This window comes from Pygocentrus nattereri, chromosome 29, assembly GCF_015220715.1.
Source record: "Pygocentrus nattereri isolate fPygNat1 chromosome 29, fPygNat1.pri, whole genome shotgun sequence".
In the NCBI taxonomy this organism is placed as follows: Eukaryota; Metazoa; Chordata; class Actinopteri; order Characiformes; family Serrasalmidae; genus Pygocentrus; species Pygocentrus nattereri.
In genome coordinates, this window is record NC_051239.1 from 18,165,725 (window position 1) to 18,188,224 (window position 22,500).

At 39.5% G+C, this 22,500-nt stretch overlaps 1 protein-coding gene across 7 annotated transcripts in view; it reads right to left on the minus strand.

Annotated features, from left to right (window-relative positions):
• Window positions 1-22,500, minus strand: part of LOC108412246 (membrane-associated guanylate kinase, WW and PDZ domain-containing protein 1-like) — a 220,101-nt gene that overhangs the window by 148,289 nt on the left and 49,312 nt on the right. For all 7 annotated transcript variants that reach the window (XM_037536227.1, XM_017684182.2, XM_037536225.1 and 4 more), the window contains exon 2: window positions 15,876-15,992. In XM_037536227.1, coding sequence (XP_037392124.1) covers window positions 15,876-15,992 — 117 coding nt within the window. The remainder of the gene's footprint in view (window positions 1-15,875; window positions 15,993-22,500) is intronic.

Sequence of the window (22,500 nt, forward strand, 5' to 3'; positions counted from 1 at the left end):
ACGTCTAGCCAAACCGGTAACACCTGAGTCTTTATCTTATCCATACAAGCTAGCTAGATCTTTGCTACACTTCGCCAAACTATAGTCTTTTTCTGATAGCACACAAGGCCAAACCAGGTAACACATGATACCATATCTATTCCATTCAAGATAGCTTCATATTTTAGTACTAGTAGCCCAACAATATAACATGAGCCTTTGTTTAACCTCCAGAAGCCAGCTCAATCTTTAGTGTATCTAACCAATAAACGCCAGTTTTCACTACAACACCAAGCCAAACCATATAACACAAGCCTTTATCTGATCTATAGAAAGCAGTTCAGTCTTCAGCCAAATCAGAAAACATCAGAGTCAGTTTGTAATCCATACAAGCTAGCTGAATTCTTATTACAGCCTACCATATAACACGAGTCTTTATCTAATCAGTTCCATCTTTAGCACATAAGGCCATACCACATTACATATGACACAATATGTAATCCATTCAAGATAGCTTTATATTTAATTCTGCAAGGCCAAACTAACATAACACTAGCCTTTATTTAACCCCCAGAACCCAGGACAATCTTTAGTGCATCTAGCTGAATCAGATGAGAGTCTATCTCTAACCCATATAAGCTAGCTTGATGTTTATTACACTAAGCCAAAGCATACAGCACAGGTCTTTATCGAACCTATAGAAACCAGTTCAGGTTTTAGCTCATCTGACCAAACCAGGTATTATCTAAATCTATATCAAACCCACAGAAGCCAGTTCAATCTTTAGCACATCCAGCCAAACCAGGTTGCATCTACGAGTCTATATCTACGTCTATACCAAGCCAGATTACCTATTTAACCCCTAAACGCTAGCTTTATCCTCAGTACATCCAGCCAAACCAGTCTTCATCTAACCCACAGAAACCAGCTTGATCTTTATTAAGCCCCCCCCACTCCCCTCCTTCCCCCAGCCATTTTCTTGATCAAAACAGCCTAGCACAATTTGAACGGATCGAAACAGCTTCACAACATCAGCGTAGCCTTCATTAACCTAGCCCAGCTATAACGTACAATCAAGCCTGCTACAAGCATATGGCGCTCTATCCTCAGTCACACCAGTCCATGGGGGCTTTCTTACGCTTTCCTGCAAAACCATCACACGCCGTTCGTATTCCCTGACCAGTCCAGCCATTTGCACACCTATGCTGGCCGACTGCCTATGAAAAACAACATGGTGTGAGGCTACACCTCTTCATCACTGAAAGAAGTAGAAGGTAAACAGATGGTTAAAAGAAAGCAGAAGAGAGAGACACTTGCCTCGATGTCGATGTGAAGTGCAGGAGAGCAATCTCTTCCAGCGCGCACACACACATACACACACACACTCACTCACACACGGGTACACACACACACACAGGGCCCTCTCCGATCAAGCGGTAATCCTCTCTTTGTGTCAACGGCTAGCAGAAAAATGTGTCCAGCACAATGATCCTTCTCTGGGAAGACGAACTGAAAAAAAAAAAGGAACGTGCAAACGGAAAAGAGAGAAGGAGAGTGATGGAGAGTGTGAGAGAGAAAGAAAGGAGACTGAGGAGGGAGCGAGAGAGCAAGAGAGAGAGAGAGCGCGGAATGAAAGAGTAACAGTAGAAGCGAGAGAGGGCTGGCGGTCGGCAGAGGATTTGAAGAATGAGAGAGCAGGGGAGGTGGAGAGAGAGAGAGAGAGAGAGAGGGACAGAGAGAGAGAGAGATCAGGTGGGGGGAGGGAGAGAGAGCGAGCGGGCGAGAGAGGGAGGGCTTTGAGGGATAAGGGATAACTCTGCTTTAGTAGGCAGCAGCAGCTGGGAGGACAGAACGGAATAGAAATGAAGGGACAGAGACAGCAAGGCTGAGAGACAGGCACTGGCGCTGGGGGAGAGAGAGGATGAGAGAGAGGGAGAAAGAGCGAGAGACACTGACTTAACCTGTTACTGCCTGACATTGACTGCACAGTATAACAATGGCCATTTGTAGAGGGGGGACACGCAAACACAGGGTCTTCCTGCCGTGGGACACCCACACCAACGCACACTCACGTACACTGAACACTCACTCACACACACTCGCACACACACGCTGCTGCAACCTCTGGAGAAACTGCAGCAACAAGCACCTGTTAGCTTCCACCAAGAGAAGGAATTGAGAAAGAGAGAGAGAGAGAGACAGAGAGAGAGAGAGCACGAGAGAGAGAGAGAGAGAGAAGGACAACAACACATGTGAAGGAAGGAAAAAAAAAGGAGGCAGTGCTCCCTCAGGCCAGAGTGAAAGATGAGAGAAGAGAGGGAACAAAGGAAGACAAAGCCATCCTGACAGCATAAGAAAAGCCTAGACATACTGTGGGCTGCTGCTTTTGAGCAGTGTGTGTGTGTGTGTGTGTGTGTGTGTGTGTGTGTGTGTGTGTGTGTACCCCGCTTTGTATTTTAGTAATATAAGCAATGAAAATTGTCAGGATTTTTATGGCCTACTTCATTGTTTTTATGAGTATCTGCCATGGGAAACTTGACTGACCAGCTGCACTGGAACTGTGTGTGTCTGTGTGAATGTGTCTGTATGTGTATTTAACAGCGTTGGGGTAGTTACTTAAAAAAAGAACCCATTACAAATGACTACTTTGTCACACAATGACGCAACGGTGGCGTTTATTTACTCACCTCCTGGGAAAAGTAATCTCATTAACGCTTTGTATGCACACCGCATATACTTACAAGAGTCTATAAGCACATTAATAGCGCAAATACATTGCCAATACACTTTATAGCTATGTTAATAATATTATAATACACAATATAATAATAATAATAAATAATAGCAATAATAATAATACATAATCATTTCAGAGAGATGGATGTTTTGATGTGGTACGGTCATTTTTGGAGCAACTGAGTCAGATTTCTTTACAGTGGCGGTCACAATGTCTACAATATAAGCGCAGCTCTTCTACCAAATGTCTTAAAACTATGGTAAAGCGATGCCTCGGGCTTCATGCAGCATATTCATAATCATTTTATGTGAAGGAGCTTTTTTCAACGTTCAGACGTTCCCTATCACCACTGTGTACATATACGCTGCATAGGTAAAACTGCGGCTTTGCTGCACACAGTAAACAAGAAAAGAACATTAAATCGCTCGTCTCAATTAATCCTTAATCTCAAATAAATCATTCATCTCAAACAGTTTTAATGCTTTCTTTACTTCTATGCTGTGCTCCACAACTCACATGCTCACATAACTGCCCCAAGTGGAAAGTGGAAGGACAACTTGATTTTTGATCGCAAAGTACAACAGCAAATGTGGAATGTATCTTAACATGACATCTGCACATGAATTTATACTGGGGGATATGGACTTCGCTCATTATTTATATACGTGATAATACATGTTCACATGCTTAAAAGCAGCATTTCAGCCACCAAGAGTTCGATATTGATAATATGCGTGAATTTTGCGAATTTAACAATGTCATTGTAGTAGAGTAATGCAATTTTACCACAGGACGTGGGAGTGGCTACTCGCTTTATGCCCTGCTGTTTCCGCAAAAAGGTGGAGTAAATGTTACATTAAAATACATTTAATTTAGAGGGTAAAAATGAATTTTAATTAAAAATGAAAAACACATTGTGTAAAACAAATAAAAACAGAATACAATGATTTTCAAATCTTTTTTTAATCAACCCATATTCGATTGAATACACTACAAAGACAAGATATTTAATGTTCAAACGGATAAGCTTTATTGTTTTTTGAATTTGATGCCTGCAACATGTTCCAAAGAAGTTGGGACAGGGGCGTGTTTCCCACTGTGTTACATCATCTTTCCTTTAACACTCAATAAGCGTTTGGGAACTGGAGACACTGATTGTTGAAGCTTTGTAGGTGGAATTCTTTCCCATTCTTGCTTGATGTCCAGCTTCAGCTGCTCAGCAGTCCGGGGTCTCCGTTGTCGTATTTGGAGCTTCATAATGCGCCACACATTTTTAATGGGAGACCGGTCTGGACTGCAGGCAGGCCAGACTAGTACCCACACTCTTTTACTACGAAGCCACGCTGTTGTAACACGTGCAGAATGTGGCTTGGCATCGTCTTGCTGAAATAAGCAGGACGTCCCTGAAAAAGACGCTGCTTGGATGGCAGCAGATGTTGCTCCAAAACCTGTATGTACCTTTCAGCATTAATGGGGCCTTCACAGATGGGCAAGTTACCCCTGCCATGGGCACTAACACACCCCCACACCATCAGAGATGAGCATTCCTCAACTTTCCCAGTCTTTTGTTGCCCCTGTCCCAACTTCTTTGGAACATGTTGCAGGCATCAAATTCAAAATGAGTGAATATTTGCAAAAAACAACAAAGTTTATCCGTTTGAACATTAAATATCTCGTCTTTGTAGTGTATTCGATTGAATGTAGGTTGAAAAGGATTTGCAAATCATCGTATTCTGTTTTTATTTATGTTTTACACAACGTCCCAACTTCATTGGAATAGGGGTTGTACTTCAAAACCTATATCCCCCATGTGAAAAGTAACTGCCCAACCCCAAATCTAATAACTGATTGCGCCACTCTTGGTGGTAACAACCGGAATCAGTTATTTGCAATAACTTGCAATGAGTCTTTTATATCGCTGTGGAGGAATTTTGGCGCATTCTTCTTTGCAGAATCGTTTTAATTAATCTACACTGGAAGGTTTTTGAGCATTAAATACCCATTTAAGGTCTTGTAACAGCATCTCAATGGGATTTAAGTCAGCACTTTGACTCAGCCACTCCAAAACCTTTATTTTATTCCGTTTGAGCCATTCAGAGGTGGACTTGCTTCTGTGCTTCGGATCATCATCCTCCTGCACAACCCAACAGCACTTAAGCTTTAGGTCAGTAACTGATGGACTGACGTTCTCCATCAGGATTTTCTCATAGAGAGCAGAATTCATGGTTCCACCAATTACGACAAGTCGTCCAGGTCCTGCAGAAGCAAAGCAGCTCCAGACCATCACACTACCACCACCATGTTTGACTGCTGGTATGATATTCTTATGGAATCTGTTTTACACCTGATGTATCGGGACCACATAGGGGCTGGGACTTCCAGAAAGTTCCACCTTTGACTCATCAGTCCACACAATATTATCCCAAAAGTCTCAGGAGTCATTCAGCTGTTTTTGAAACTCAGCAGTGGTCAGCAGTGGTTTGCACCTTGCAACCCTCTCACGGATGCCATTTTTGCCTTGTGTCTTTCTTATTGTGGAATCTTGTATACTGTCCTTAACTGAGGCACATGAGGCCTGCAGTTCTTTAGATGTTCATCTGGGATGATTTCTGTGACCTCATGGATGCGGCATTGATACACTCTTTTGAAATTTTGGTAGGCCGGCCACTTCTTTCTCCACATGTGGTTCACTAGAGTTCCAGACTCTAGCAATGGCTTCGTAACCCTTTCCAGACTGATAAGATCTCAATGACTTTGCTTCGCATCTGTATTAGATTCTCTTTAGAACGCGGCACCACATGCTGCTCTTCAAGACCTTCTAGCCTGCTTCACATTACCAGACAGGTTCTATTTAAGTGATGTTGCAGTAGTCATGTCTGGGTGTGGAACCCAACAGTCAGCTGAATTCGGTTAACTGGTTAATTTAGTGACTGTAGGCACCATTTTTTGCACAGGGCCAGGTAGGGCTGAACAGCATTTTCCCTTCAATAAATGAATTCACCATTTAAAAACAGCATTGCATGTTTACTTGGGTTTTGTCTGTCTGATATTAAAAGTAGTTTGATGATCTGAAACAAGTGTAGCAAATATGCTAAAAATAGAAGAAATGAGAATGGGGTGAATACTTTTTCAGAGCTCAGTATATTACCCTTCACGTTCTCTACCAGGGACCCAATCTGTCCACCTCAGTCCACCCGAGGAAACTTCGCTGACCTTTTCCCTTCCTGTTTCTGGCATCAGCGCACCACTGCCGCATTTAAATTCAAACACGCCGAGTCCAGCACTCACTCAGGCAGTGCTTTCCAACCCCCCGCCGCTCTGGCACTGGAGAGGGCATCAACGACAAGGAGACATCAGTCTATTGTCCTTCTGTCTTTAGAGATGCAAAAGTACTGAGCCCAATAACTCCAGGCCCTAAACACTCACACACACACACACACACTAGGTGTCCTGAGTGTGACCTACATGTTTATGATGGGAGGAAATCAGCGAGAAAGCAGTGAAGGAGCTGAAATGCAGCTGTGTGACTCCATCTTGTCTTCCATTCTGCAGCATCACCAGTGAGCCGACACACACACACACACACACACACACACACACACATGTGCACGTACACACCAACCTGCTGCTCTTAAAGGGCCAGTGCTTCTTTAAAACGACAGTGCATGTTATATACATACATATCACTGCTGTCGGAAGAAAACCTTGTATCTCCAAAATAGTAACTTCACAGGAGAAGGAAAAAACATAATTTACTTACTTTTAATGTAAGTCAATGGAACCAGACCTCAAGTCATTTTGGCCCATTTCTTTTTGTCTATTCATCATGAAATTTACATATAATGTAAAAGACAACAGGCATATATATATATATATATATATATATATATATATATATATATATATAGTGAGAGAGAGAGAGAGAGAGAGAGTACAAAAATAAAAACCAGATACTTGCTTGTTGTTTATTTTGGAACAATATTTTGTTAAATGTATCAAGACTTTTATCCGTGTAACAGAAATGAAATATTAGTACAGACAAGTGTGTTGTTGTTGATTTTAGCACGTTTTTCTACAGAGAACACACAATTATTTTTTTTCACAACTTCTATTAATAACATATAAACATAAAATCTGAAATGTACCAAATGTTTTGCACAGGCCCCATTTTATTTATTTATTTTTGATCCAAAACATCAAAATGAGCAGATAAACAGTGAAGTGCCTTCTCTGAATTTTAGAGCAAGAAGTAAGACTGCATCCTTTTATTCGCATGGATCTCACTGCAGGTAAATATGTGTCGCAGTGTGTATCACATTAAGAGATGTTCCCGAAACACATATTCTCTTCAATTAAGTACTTTTTTTCCATTTTACTGAAAACTACTGTAATTTTATTGTGAACAACAGTTTAATTCTGTGTTTGCTGGTCAGGTACTGGCTGGTGTTTTTGAGCTCAAATTTAGCTAAAATGTTCATCACCAAAACAGTTCCTACCAAAACATTCGGCAAAGCTTCTGAGGTATTAAGATACTAGATACTAGTGGCTAAACGAAATTTTCATAACGTGTCTTCAACTCTGATGTTGAACCCATTCAAAACAGTGTATGGGGTTAGTATTGTAACTACAAGGTCAAACTCCGGTCAGTCACTGTCATGCAAAACACACATGCAAACATATATGCAAATAAGCAGAAAGGATTCACCTGGACGACAACAGACAGCCCAGACAGCTTCAGGCATGATTCAGGAGCTGATCTGCAGATTAATGTCTATATTTGCTGAATGAAGTTTTCACATTACACATTTATTCTGCCTTTGATCCCCTTTCTGAAAAATATCCAAGAAGATAGAAGACGCAAAAAGGGTGTGTGAGTCTGAGTCCTGAGTGATTTTCACTGGTGATGTATGCTGTATTTCCGGTTCTGTCTCCATTTAAAACGGACCCCACATGCAGTAGAGCTGCACAACCAGCAAAATACTAGTACTGAGGTTGCACTGTGGTCGGACACGCCTTGCTATGCATTACAGACAAATCAGTGAATGAATAATGTAACACTGCATTATTTTGATAAAATATGACTTTTGTTAAATTCCATGGACATTTATTTCCATGGTTATTCCATGGTTATAGGATATATTTGGATATTGCAGACTTCACCTCCCCCCAAGCTTGATGGCATTGGTGGCCCAGCTCGCAGGCAGAACTGGCAAAGACAAAATTGGGTAAACAACCTACAATAAAACTCAAATTTAGCAAATAAACAAGGTAAATGTGAACAAAACAAATGGATATGACCAATGAAGTGTTTCTGTTTCTGTTCGCCAGTAGCTACAAAACATGGCAGAAGGCAGAAGACACCTGTGGATAAACAAATAAATTTACATTTTAACCAATAAAACCTAAAATTTCTTTGATTTTAGCATCAAAGACAGAACGTATATTAGGCAGTCAACAGCATCCTAGACAGAAGGTGCCTGCAGCTGATAAATGGACGTTTCCTGGGCCATTATTAGCCAGTGCGCTCTGTCTTTTCTCTTTTTTGATGTAAATTATATCCCTAAAAACTACACAGAACAGCAAAGAGCAGTTTCTCTGTAAACTTTCTCAAAAGCCTTTTTTTAATGGACATGATCTAAAAAAGTTTTATTCTCTTGTATGATGGAAATGCAGCAAAATTTCAGTTATTTGCTTGAATTTAATTTAATAAACGGCTTGAACAGAATATCCTGTTTAGATCTACTGCAGTATCTATCTACTCTACTACAGCAGGGCAGCAAAAAGAAGTGCGGCCAGTTGACCAAATTTGGCCCATGAAGACATTTGACTTGCCACACCATCAGAAGTTACCCTGAAACCCCCCCCCCCCCCCCCCCCCCCCTCCCCCTCATCAATGACAGAGCACATTTTTATTCTACATTTAACTGATTACATTCTTATTTTGGTTTATAAAGTATTTTAGTAACAAAATCTAGTGTAATGCTGCAAAATATTCTTAAAAGAATTAAAACTTGCCTGCTTTATTTTATACACTGTTTTCCTCTTTTAGCCCTCAGCCCACTACAGACATCATATTTTGGCCCCTAAGAGAAAACGTTCAGGCACCCCTGGACTACAGAATTCCGCGTTTTCTTACTTTCCAGTTTTATTCTGAAGACAGATATTACAGCTGACATCAACTTCTGGTACTAATCCTCTTTCACATTGTGCACATTGTGAATCCAACTGCTGGGCAAAACTCAGTTTCGTTGCATGTTACAGTCCAATCAAATTTCATGTTGTGTCTCAGCTGAACGCTGACTGCAGCGTGAGGAGCCCCGGTTTTAATGCGGCGGAAAACGTGACAGGCAACATCTGCAGCTACTCGTATTAACTCGCGACATTAGCATGAGCTGCATCTGTTATCTGTCAACAGATTTGGCAAATCACGTTTTTGACAAAGAGGCTGGCCGATTCTTTAATTCTTTAATTTGTTTCTTTGATTATTTGATGCTAATAGTGCAAAAAGTACAGCGCGGCACGGCTTATAAATGTTCATGCTCTCAAAATACAACACTGGCTAGAATTCAGTGCAACATGGCAACATAAAAGACATTTCATAAAAGTATCATGAATAATGTTCTTATGTTATTGTGATACACTGGAATATATATACACACATACATGCACATAAAATACATTATAGACCACGATCAAGACTTTTTTAATGATATACATTGATAGGAGTGGAATGCGATATTATGATTATATGTTAAATTTTATGTATTATATACACACACACACACACACACACACACACACACACACACACACACATATATACACACACACACACACACATACACACACACACACACATATACACACACACACATATACACACACACACACACACACACACACACACACACACACACACACACACACACACACATGTATATATACAGTGAGGATATATACAGTGTTCGTATTCATTGGGTTAATCTCACATTTCCAGGACAATAAAAAAACCACAAGTCTGACTAAGCAGGAGTATCCGACTCTCTTCACTCCCAAAACGTAAATGCTCTTCACATGACCAGAGAGGAATTCCATCTCCAATACATCAACATGAGAGATTCAGCAAATCATCATAATCCCAAACGTCCAGGGGATTGGACCAGTTCACCGGATTTAAACGTCACATGGCACCAAGGGAGAAGAGCGAGGGAGAGAAAGAGAGAGGGGGATAGAGAGCAAGAGAGAAAGAATGAGGGGGAATGAATAGCAGCAGTGAAATAATGTAAGTAACCGTTCAGTTTAGCACGAGGAAACACTGAGTATGACGCAACCCGCTTATACATTTTACAAGCTCAGTGTCATTCACTGGTAGGCTTTTCAGCGAGGCTTTTAGACACAGAGGTTGGCTAAGCTGGCTGATGCTCCACCTTCTGCTGAATATATATCAGGCTCAGCCTGCTCACTCGTTTTTAGCCTTGAATGCGTAAGCATGCCAACATGCCAACAAGCCAGAAAGAGCAAAGTATAGACTAAATCCAGCTACAACATTCAGTCCCCTTTACTTGTTGTAGCAGTTGTGTGTAAATTCCATTACAGCTATTAAACGAGTCATTGCAATGTGAAACATCAAACCTCACCACCACTGAAGCAAATACAATTATTTTGATATGTTTCAGAATTATTCACTGAATACACAAATGTGAGCAGAGAATATCTGCACAACAGTGTAAGATAGACAAAAAAAATTGCACATTTTCATTTACAACCCCATTTCCAAAAAAGCTGGAACACTGCACAACATATCACATGTTGAAACAGTGAAATTTTATTGATTTTTGAAAAATATATGCCCATTTTAAATTTGACAACAGCAGGGCAACAAAAGACTTTTAAAACTGTGCAATGCTAAAAAAAAGGCTGAGTCCTTCAGAGGTAAAGTTGGGGAGACGTTCACCACTTTGTAAAAGACCTCACACAAGGACAAGGCTGAAAACCAATACTGGCTGGTTGTGATTTTCAGGCCTTCAGGCAGCACTGCATGAAAAACAGACAAATCTGTAGTGCTAATCACTGCATGGGCTCAGGAACACTTCCAAAACCACTGTTTGTGAACACAGTTCGTCACTGCATCTACAAATCTAAGTTAAAACTCTGCCATACAATGAAGAAACCATATGTAAACAGGATCTAGAAATGCTGCCGCCTTCTCTGGGCCCGAGCTCATTTAAGATGGAACAAGGCCAAGTGGAAAACTGGTCCGACAAATCAAAATTTGAAATTCTTTTTTGAAATGATGGATGGCACACCCTCCAGGTTAAAGTAGAGAAGATCCATGTGGCTTGTTACCAGCACACAGTTCAAAAGCCAGCATCCGTGACGGAATAGCGATGCATTAGTGTAAATGGAAAGTGACTTGAACATCTGTGAATGCACCACTAATGCTGAATGATATATATGGGTCTTGGAGCAAAATATGCTGCCGTCCACATGACATCTTGTTCAGTGAAGGACTTGCTGCCTGCCTGCAGTCCAGACCTGTCACCCATTAAAAACATTCGGGGCATTGTGAAACAAAAAATACGACAAAGGAACTCCGAACTATTGAGCAGCTGAAATCCTGTATCAAGCAAAAGTGGGAAAACGCTTCACTCTCAGCCCCATCCCATCTTTTTTGAAATGTGTTGCTGGAATCAAAAAATAATGTTTCTCAGTTTCAACATTAATGTTTTGTATGTTATGAGCTGCACATTGTCCAAAATTTTTGGAAGCGGGGTTATTAAATAAAACACATACTTCACTGAACAGTATTATATGAAATAACAATTGATTCCAGGCGTTGCCGAATCGCCACCTTCAAATGCATTAATACAATGCTAGGCAATTATGTAAGACAAGGCAAGCAACACACATGACAATTAATTATTGCAACATTAACTTATGTCAACCAGGGAGGAACAGCAGGAAGTATTTCAATGACAGGAAAACTGGGTTGTGTCTATTGACTGCACAGCAGAGCAAGGGCAGAGAACGCCTTGCCTCATGTGATGCTGCTAAACCACGAAGTGGATTTTGAAAACACATCCAGAGAGCTAAGAGACAGCACTAAGATATGAGCATGCCTGAAGAGAAGTCTAAAGAGTGGCATGGTGGTGTGGTGGGTAGCGCTGTCGCCTCACAGCGAGGAGGGCCTGGGTTCAATTCCGCGACCAGGGTTCTCTCTGTGTGGAGTTTGCATGTTCTCCCCGTGTCTGCGTGGGTTTCCTCCGTGTTCTCCGGTTTCCTCCCACAGTCCAAAAGACATGCAGTCAGGCCATTTGTGTAAAAATGATCAAATTGTAAGTCGCACTGGATATGAGTGTCAGCCAAATGCCGGTAATGTAATAATCAAATTCCTTGTAATAGATTTACCAGGCACAACTAATGAGACTTCCACATAGTGCCATAAATAAATATCTGGTAAACGAAAAAAAAGACTGAGGTCCAAAGAATATAAACTTCCAGTTTACGAACTTCCAGCTTAGGTTTGAACGGCTGCTGTATATTGTGCCATGCATGTGTCCCTAGTGTTATGCCTTAATTTCTTGTCAGAGACATGCATGTTCTCTGTCCCTCATGACAAGAAGAACAACGCCTGAAAATCAGTGTGCAACCTTAAGAATGCTCACTACCAAAACACACATTATCTGGAATTAAGGGAAGGAAATTAGCCGTGACTAAATTAGGTGGAAAATTTGGTTGAGAAAAAAGAAGTGATTTAGAGCAGTCCTGTTTAAACACAGCATGAGTCATCAGGTGTGTATGCATTAATCAGCTCCAGCGGCAACTCCAGAATGTGCTGAAAATTCATGATTCACATCAGATTTATAACAGGACTGGGATTAAGCTTTGGCTTAGAGTTTGAGTTACAATTAGGGTTAGATGTATTTGCAGCCATCCACTGCGGAAAAGCTTTATGAGAGCTGACTAGCAAAGACACTTCTTGTTTTCCTCTGCATCGAGACAGGACAAAAAGCGCTGAGAATTGGTGCATTTTTAAGCAAGGTAGAAACGATGGAAAAGCAGATTTTCTATATCATCTCCTCCACAATCTACGTATATCTTCCAACATCTCAACTTACCCAGAAATGATATTTTCTTAGCAACTAAAACGGCAAGAAACTGCTTTCAAGTGTTTTAAAGATACAGACACTTGTATCTGTCTTCAAAGTGAACAAAACTACAACCTGAAATGAGTCGCATGTGCCCCCAGCTGTTCATTGATAGAGCAAGATGATGACCATAAAGATGAGAATCATTGCTTTGGCAAAGTTTAATGGAACTTCAGGTTAGGTGCTGCTGCCAGGTGGCGAGTGCGCAGTGGAACAAAAACCACATGGATTCCAGTCTGACCGTTCTCGTACAGGTCACATGACCACGAATCGGATACTTATCTGAAAGGGACGTTTCAAGACAGGAAGACAGATATACAGGCAGTAAAACTTGACAGTTTTACTCATATGTGCAAGTATGTTATGTTATACTTTGCCTGACAAGAACTATGAGTCCTTGACAAATAACGTTAGCACAACATACTCTGAAGAGAACATACGTCATGTAGAAGACAGCGAGTCATCATTAGCTCATCTGAAGAGGCAGCCTTTTCACTCATCCAACACAAAAACCCAACTGTACAATTTTTGGGCAACACCAGTGCTCTCACCTAAAAAGCTAAGCCTTTAATTAACATTACTTTTAGCCATAGTATGTTTTTGGTGAGGGTGGTTTGGCATTGTTTTTCCTTCCCTGCAGTTATCAAGATGTCCACACAATGACTCTTAGAGGCTGGAATTAATCAGACTGCACATCCCCAGATCTCCGATCTAGTACCACAGACTCAGATCCGATTTTAAAAGACCAGATTTGTGTCCACACAACACTAATCATGCTTGTTTTTAAAGTGCATATACGGACAACATCCAGATAAGTGACATTTTATCGGCAAATAGGGTCATCACCCATTCAAATGGGTGAATACCAGCTGTGCTTCTTCTGCTTGGAGAAACACTCACTGAAGGCTAAAATTCCTGCAACATGAGATCAAACCAAACTCGCAACTCACCCTCCAGCCTGATGACCTGGCTCATTTGCTCAACAAGCCAGAGAGCTTGTCTCCTTCATTCAGAGCACAGAAGATTTATGAAAGTGAGAAAAATGCTGTGGGGAGGATCCTACATGGTGGGAGTTGAGGGATTATCGTATACCCAAAAGTAACCAAGTGCAGCAAAGTCCTTCATTGTCAGCATGAGAGTGTGATGTCAAGTAATTTTAGGCAAGGCTGCCTGGGGTGACGAGAGCATGATTTAAAATGACAAGAACTTGGCAAAAGTTCAACCTGAAGCAAACTGTCCCATTCAACCATGTAGGTGGCTTTCCAGCTTTTCTCAAGTAAAGGGCTCCGAGTGCAAATATATACCTTTGGTTTAGGAATAAATGAAAATGATTGTTAAACTGGTAGTAGTACACCAAAGGTATCCCACCAAAACCCACTTAAAAAACCTTTCAATGGACGTTTCTTAAAGAAAATGATGTCTGATAAGTGAGAAGACCCTTTAAAGTTTATATTAGGGTTGCAACAGATAAATACCTTTATAACTGGTTAATCTATCAAGTGTTTTTGTTTCATTTCTAAATAACTGACTACTATAATAAAGATGTCCCTGTTTCACTGAGAAATAATTTTAATGATGGCAGAAATTTGAAAATGAAATAAATAAATAGAAAATTCACTGTCAAAATATTTCGTTGCTTCTGTTCACATTACCGTTACATTTATTTCTCAGTTGAACTTGAATGACTGAATATAAAATTACTGAGTTTAAAAACAGCTATTACACATTTATTGCAGCCTCCAAACAGGTAATAAATTAAATTAGAAATCCTTAAAAATAAGGTTTATACTACTTCTTTATTTATCATTCTGTTCTTTCTCATCATCTTTCCTTTTTTATTCTAGCACATTTATTCCTAATTTGTCACCATTTATATGATTTCTGCATTATGCAGAACAGTTGGCACGATTTATAACATTTATTTATATCTTGCTAATTTTAAGTCTAGACATGCAACTAGACTTGTCCCAAAAGCATCATATGAGTTTGAGCATCCCGTGCACCATTACTATCTGGACAGTGAGTGGACATTTCATTACTGAACACAACGGTTTGGTATTAATTTAACTACACTGTTCTGAACATCGCTGAAATGTTCCTCTCTGTTATGAGACCTTCTGTTGTCATGTAGCCTAATGTTACCTTAACTGAGTTGACATTAGCTACTGGTTAGTTAAGAACACTTAACCACTACCAGCTTAAGCAGATAAACGTGTATGAACTCAGCGCTTTTCTTTTTGTTTGTGCATCATTGTTCTGCTGCTGTGAAACACCACCTCTGCTTTTACATATCAGGCACTGCATACTGTGATGTTTCTGGGTGTTGCTGACGCCTTCATTTAAAGTTCTGTGCCTCAAACGAATCCTTCTTAATGACAAAAACCACACTGTGCCTGTCATACAGTGAAATACGTCAGAATTAATGCACATATGAACAGTACAGGGTACTTTTTAAAACAACCAACACATCAACATTAAAATACCTGCATCAACATTTTTAGACAATCAATGTTGACAGATCATTATAGCCTTGGTTTACAGAACCCCCACATAAAGCAAAGGTTCTGTGTCAATTAATGTTTTTATTTCCTAGAACTGTACAACTAAGACAAATACTATTTAAGAACTTTAGTTTTAAGAGTGTAGCTGGCTGTTTAACAAAGAACACACTGTACAGTTATGAGAAAAATATACAATGATACAGGAATAGTTACTTGCCGCATATATTGTCTACGCTCATACCATCTGTTGTGTCTTATCTTGTCTATCTAACCATATCCCTCTCTCTCCTCGCAATGTGTTCTGTTGCTATAGCTTTGCTAGACAATAGGATACAGGATATCCCAAGGGAGAAGATGAGAGATACACCAGATTGTGAAAACATTCACACTCAGCATGTTGTGGACTAGAGCACATGTGCAACTAGAATGTGAGGCATGGACGAGGCTGTGTGTGTGTGTGTGTGTGTGTGTAATTATGCAGGTAAGTAGGTATTGTCTGCTAGTACTCACAAGGCACAGCATGGCGGTATAGATTGTCTCTGATGGTCTGCTGAAGATCGTAGTCTGGTGAGGACTTCTGGAAGCGCAGACTTAAGTAGTGCCTCAGGTCCTTGTTCAGTTTATGTCCTACAGACACACACAAACAAACAAGCACGCAGTCAATATATTAAGTGGCTTCCCGAAAATAAACGTTAAATCTTGGATCGTCGTTTGAGGTAAAGGTGAGCAATTTTGCAAAAATATAACCTCATGATACTTTATACACAATACGCATCATGATTTGCAAAAAAACGAAAACTGCAGCAACAAGTCAGAGCCACATACATAAAAACGTTATCCAAACTATGTAAGATAGAAGAGCAGGTGAAAAAAATCAAACAATTAAGATATGATTAAGATAATATGCCAAATACTCAGTAAAATATGCCAATTACTGAGTGAAATATGCCAGTAACTGAGTGAAATATGCCAATTACTGAGTGAAATATGCCAATTACTGAGTGAAATATGCCAGTAACTGAGTGAAATATGCCAATTACTGAGTGAAATATGCCAGTAACTGAGTGAAATATGCCAGTAACTGAGTGAAATATGCCAATTACTGAGTGAAATATGCCAATTACTGAGTGAAATATGCCAGTAACTGAGTGAAATATGCCAATTACTGAGTGAAATATGCCAGTAACTGAGTGAAATATGCCAGTAACTGAGTGAAATATGCCAATTACTGAGTGAAATATGCCAATTACTGAGTGAAATATGCCAGTAACTGAGTGAAATATGCCAGTAACTGAGTGAAATATGCCAATTACTGAGTGAAATATGCAAATTACAGAGTGAAATATGCCAGTAACTGAGGGAAATATGCCAATTACTGAGTGAAATATGCCAATTACTGAGTGAAATATGCAAATTACAGAGTGAAATATGCCAGTAACTGAGTGAAATATGCCAGTAACTGAGTGAAATATGCCAATTACTGAGTGAAATATGCCAGTAACTGAGTGAAATATGCCAGTAACTGAGTGAAATATGCCAATTACTGAGTGAAATATGCCAATTACTGAGTGAAATATGCCAGTAACTGAGTGAAATATGCCAATTACTGAGTGAAATATGCCAGTAACTGAGTGAAATATGCCAGTAACTGAGTGAAATATGCCAATTACTGAGTGAAATATGCCAATTACTGAGTGAAATATGCCAGTAACTGAGTGAAATATGCCAGTAACTGAGTGAAATATGCCAATTACTGAGTGAAATATGCAAATTACAGAGTGAAATATGCCAGTAACTGAGGGAAATATGCCAATTACTGAGTGAAATATGCCAATTACTGAGTGAAATATGCAAATTACAGAGTGAAATATGCCAGTAACTGAGTGAAATATGCCAGTAACTGAGTGAAATATGCCAATTACTGAGTGAGATATGCCAGTAACTGAGTGAAATATGCCAGTAACTGAGTGAAATATGCCAGTAACTGAGTGAGATATGCCAGTAACTGAGTGAAATATGCCAGTAACTGAGTGAAATATGCCAATTACTGAGTGAAATATGCCAGTAACTGAGTGAAATATGCAAATTACAGAGTGAAATATGCCAGTAACTGAGTGAAATATGCAAATTACTGAGTGAGATATGCCAGTAACTGAGTGAAATATGCCAGTAACTGATTTAAATATATGGCAGTAACTGACTGAAATATGCCAGTAACTGTGCAAAATATGCCATTTATGAGTGAAGTATGCCAATAATTGGGTTAAATATGCTAGTGGCTGAGTGAAATATCCATTTGTAAACACACATGGGCGTTAGGTGACCTGTAAATTTGACTCAAAAGAATAGACACTCAAGCCACACACCAGTGGGGTAAAAAAGTCTGGGGATGGATGGTTGTAGCATATCAAGATCATTACCCCACAAAAAGGCTAATTCTGCCCATCTACTATTGCTCGGCACACCGCTGAGTTAAGACACACTCCCTCTTCATTTGAATCACTTTTAAACATGACAAGTCTGAAAAACAATAAAACAGCAATCTCTTTAAACCCCCACAGTGTGTAATACACTCTCAGAAAACTGAGGGAAACTGCCACTGGGGTGGGACCCTCAAGGGTACATCTCAGCACCTTTAGTCAGGGAACAGAACTGAGCCATAATCCACTGAAATTATATTTTCTAAGTTCTATTGACTCCACACACGTCACCTTGTCTCCAGGCTTTTATTTTATTGTTCTGTTTTAAAACATTGGTTTAGAAAAAGGTACAAATTTGTACTTTATCACCTGAGAACAACTTATTTAAGGTACACAACTCGTTCCTTTGAGGGTACATTTACATAGTTTGTACCTTGATAAACAAAAATATACTTGCATAGTACCTCCATTTCTAAGAGGGTGGTATTTTCAGCATTTAAACAAAAAAGCTACACTTAGAAAAGCAAACAGTGACATAATCTATCACAATAAAGATAATATACTGTCATATTGTCCACTCTACATTGGTGTGTGCCATATACAGCCTGTACATACAATAAATATCAATACATTCACTGTTTAATAAATTATTTGTGAAAGAAAGCAGTGCCAAAAGAAAAGGATGCTCTGGAGCAGCTTCACATGAGCCTAAGATCACAATGCCCTAAATCCTCACCGTCAAGTGTCACCTAGAAATGTATGAAGCCCCCCCAGCATTGGGCTGGAACTGATGAACCAACCGCTTGGGTGACAGAACTTATCTTCCAACCTGACCTCACTAATGCTCTTATGGCTGAATGCAATCAGATCCCTACAGCAATGTTCTGCCATCTGGTGTAAAGCCTTCACAGAAGTAAAGAGGCTGATACTACAGCAGTAAAGGGACAAACTCCCTAATAATACTCTTGTTTTCAGAAGAAAAGCTCAAATACAAGTTAGTATGGCATTTACGGGACATTTAACTATTCCCAATGATCCTTGCCCACAACTACAGCTCAGTTTTGGGATCTAGAGCAGCTGTAGTTACACACAGCGTGAGTCATCAGGTAAAGATGCATTAACCACCACAGCAGCCCTCGAGAATTTAAGCATTAGTAGAGTGGAATTCATGATCAGCATTAGGTTTGTGACAGAACTGGGATTCAGTTTAGGTTTAGGGTTTGAGTTACGGATGGGGTTAAGCTTACGCTCCACATTTTTCCCTCCTCCACAAGACATGATGGAAAACTAGCATCATTTATGATCAAACCACGTGGTGGAAATGAAACGAACTTCATTTTCGACACTATGGCATCTATATCTCAGCCTCTTCATCCTCGCTCAGTGCATCCGGTCCGTATGTGTGTCACTCAGCGACGGCTAACCACAGTCAGGTAGCTGTTACCTAGCAACCGTTTGCAGCTGACAACCAGCGTTGCGGTCCCTACTGGGCACTCCGGATAAGAAGGAAAACGAGAAGAAAGAGCAAAGGAAAAAAAAAACAAAAGAAGCAAAGAGAGGAATACATGTAGCGTCCACAGCCACTGTGTCCACTCCTGGAGACTATAAACACCTACATCTAGGTGTTTATTATGATGAGGAAGAGGACAAAATTCCTATCACTATGCTCCGTGGACTGGTTCACAACAGTACACCATTTTGTAAACACGGAAAGCCAGAAGCTGTCCCAGCTTGATGAGTGCACACATATGCACATAGATCTTGATGTATGTGCGCATCCAGAACTGCCCGAGAAGGAAAAAGAGATTGGGTGAATGTGGCTGTGATTGAAATGGATCCCTTTCAGGGACCTATTACATATGTTGGCCATATTTCTTTTAGTGCCAGAAGCATAAAATGGAATTCCAGAGTGGTTTTGAGGGAGCTGCAATCTCACACACTGCACTCGTAATTTCTAATAAACGCTGCACATAATGATATCAGCTGAATGTATACCGTCTCTTCTTACAATGCAATGGACACAGAAACTTTAGTTAAATGTTATGGAGACAAAAAAAACAAACAAAAAAACTGTAGTTCAGTTAAAAACAAAGGGAGGAGTTTTTGTTGGGGGGTGGGTGTTGACTGGTAATACCTATGTGAATTTATAAGGCGTTAGACTGGAAGAAGGAGGGGTTTCAGCCGTGTTCTTACCCCCAAACTTCAGTTACAACATAACTGCACAGTGACACAGGTTGATGATGAAAAAGGATCCAAATTAGTTTATTGATTAATAAATGGTTTTACTGGTGTTCAGTAAATTACATAGCTGCGCATACATAGCAGAGGTTACTGAGGGTAAAGGGACCCATTTTGTTCACAGCTTGTGTTTCATGTTCAGAATAGAATAGAATAGAATAGAATAGAATAGAATAGAATAGAATAGTTAAGAATAGGATATAGAATAAAATAGAATAGAAAGGAATAGAATAGAATAAAATAGAAAAGAATAGAATAGAAAAGAATAGAATAGAATACAATAGAATAGAAAAGAATAGAATAAAATAGAAAAGAATAGAATAGAATAGAATAGAAAAGAATAGAATAAAATAGAATAGAATAGAAAAGAATAGAATTAGTTAAGAATAGAATAGAAAAGAATAGAATAGAAAAGAATAGAATAGAAAAGAATAAAATAGAATATAATAGAATAGAAAAGAATAGAATAGAAAAGAATAGAATAGAATAGTTAAGAATAGAATAGAAAAGAATAGAATAGAAAAGAATAAAATAGAATATAATAGAATAGAAAAGAATAGAATAGAATAGAATAAAGTCATAGAATGCATTACAGTGATTGCTGTTACAAAGGTCATTGTTAGACACGACATAAAGCATCAATATGATAAAATACATCAGTGTTCAATTAAAAAAACTGATTTATTATTAGCAATATACTTCATTTACAGCAGGTTGCCAACTAACATCATGGTCCAAATATTATTCCCTGAAAAGGCGCAATAATTATATGCATGAATATAGACTTTAATTGGGGTAATATGCGTTAATGGAACATCAATCCGATTTTAGAACATCAATCCGATTTTAGAACATCAATCCGATTTTAGAACATCAATCCGATTTGGACATTTTATAATAAAGTGTAAAACCAGTAGAGGGTAGTATTGCTGTGATTTTCACAGTCATAGCTTGTTGTTAGGCAGGACATTAGGTGGACGATATAATAACATACACTAGTGTTTAAGAAATTATTGAATTAGTTACTGATAATAAACAATTTGTCAGCCCAGCAATATATGCAACAAAATATCAAATCCAGCCAATTTATTCCTTTTTTCATATACGCTAACTGTAGGCTGTGGCTGCTAAGCCACACAACTAGGCCAAGACAATATCACAATCATATCAGTATCAGTAGTTAACTGCTTAAAAAAAGGATCAGCGTAAATATTTAGCTTTGCAGTTTATTTATTTTACTGCATCTGTAAACTTGAGAAAATAAAAATGACATTTCTCTATATTACTAATCCTAATTAAATTCTAGCTAGAATAATTAGGACAAAATAGAGCAACACACCTGTACAAATTTAACCAAGCACGAACGTCCGACGCACTGAATTTAGACAAAATCTAGTTTGTCACCTATCTGACTGTTGTGAATTGGCTAAACAACGCACACTGGTATACGTCCACTTCTGCGCTAGCATAAAACACGAGGTCCTGCTGCTACAGCTGGAAGGGAGGAAGCCCAGGTGTCCTCATGAATCAATCACCTAATCAATTATGTAACATGTCCCACAGTTCTTTGCATGCCTCCACGACGCACGTTAATGCAGAGAGAGCAGGGAGTCTCTGTGCTCCAGCAGGACACACAGTGTCTTGACACACGCTGGCTGTGCAGGGTAGAGCTCACTTACACGTGCATGCACACATGTTGGTGACATATCCTGGCTGTGTAGGGCAACAGATACACACAGACACACGCACTGACTCAGCACAGGTTGCTACCGTCTATATGCTTACAGTTACCCCAATATTGAGCTCAGATTGGTGCTACAATGGGTTAAATATTGGGTTCATATTCTGGCAAAATGAATGATGCCCTTCTGATTATCTCTAAGCCATAATATACTGCTCAACAGTACAAAAACATATGAAAACATAAAACAACCCTGAAGAGCAGAGGTTTGGTTGCAGCCATAAATTTACAGAAGGCCTCACACAGCGCTGCTGTTTCTCATAACTGAACTTGATGCTTTCATCGAGCAATGTAGTTCAATGCTCATATCAAGAGGACACACTTTGCCAAATCTAGGTTTATTGGAAACTGACAAAGTTTCATGGTATTAAAACGATAGTAATAGCTCTAAACTCCTAAAGGTTGGCTGAAAATGTGATGTTAAAAGGTCACACGGTAATGAGTTTCATTCAAATGACGAGCCAGGCAAATAGTCTTATTACAATGCTGGGGAAAATGACACCTTTTTTCCCAACTTTGCAAACATTCCAGCATATTAACAGCGAAAATATGTAAAAATAATATCACATCACACTCTTCACAAGTAGAGGTACTCTGTATATCTGTATTGATGGGTATCAGTAAATCTGGGATCGGATATCAGAGGGTAAAAATCTGAACTGACTGCAATGAATCTGATTGAAGCCTGTAACAAATCTGTCCCGAAACAGCCGTCACTTACACTCTGCGATGTGAT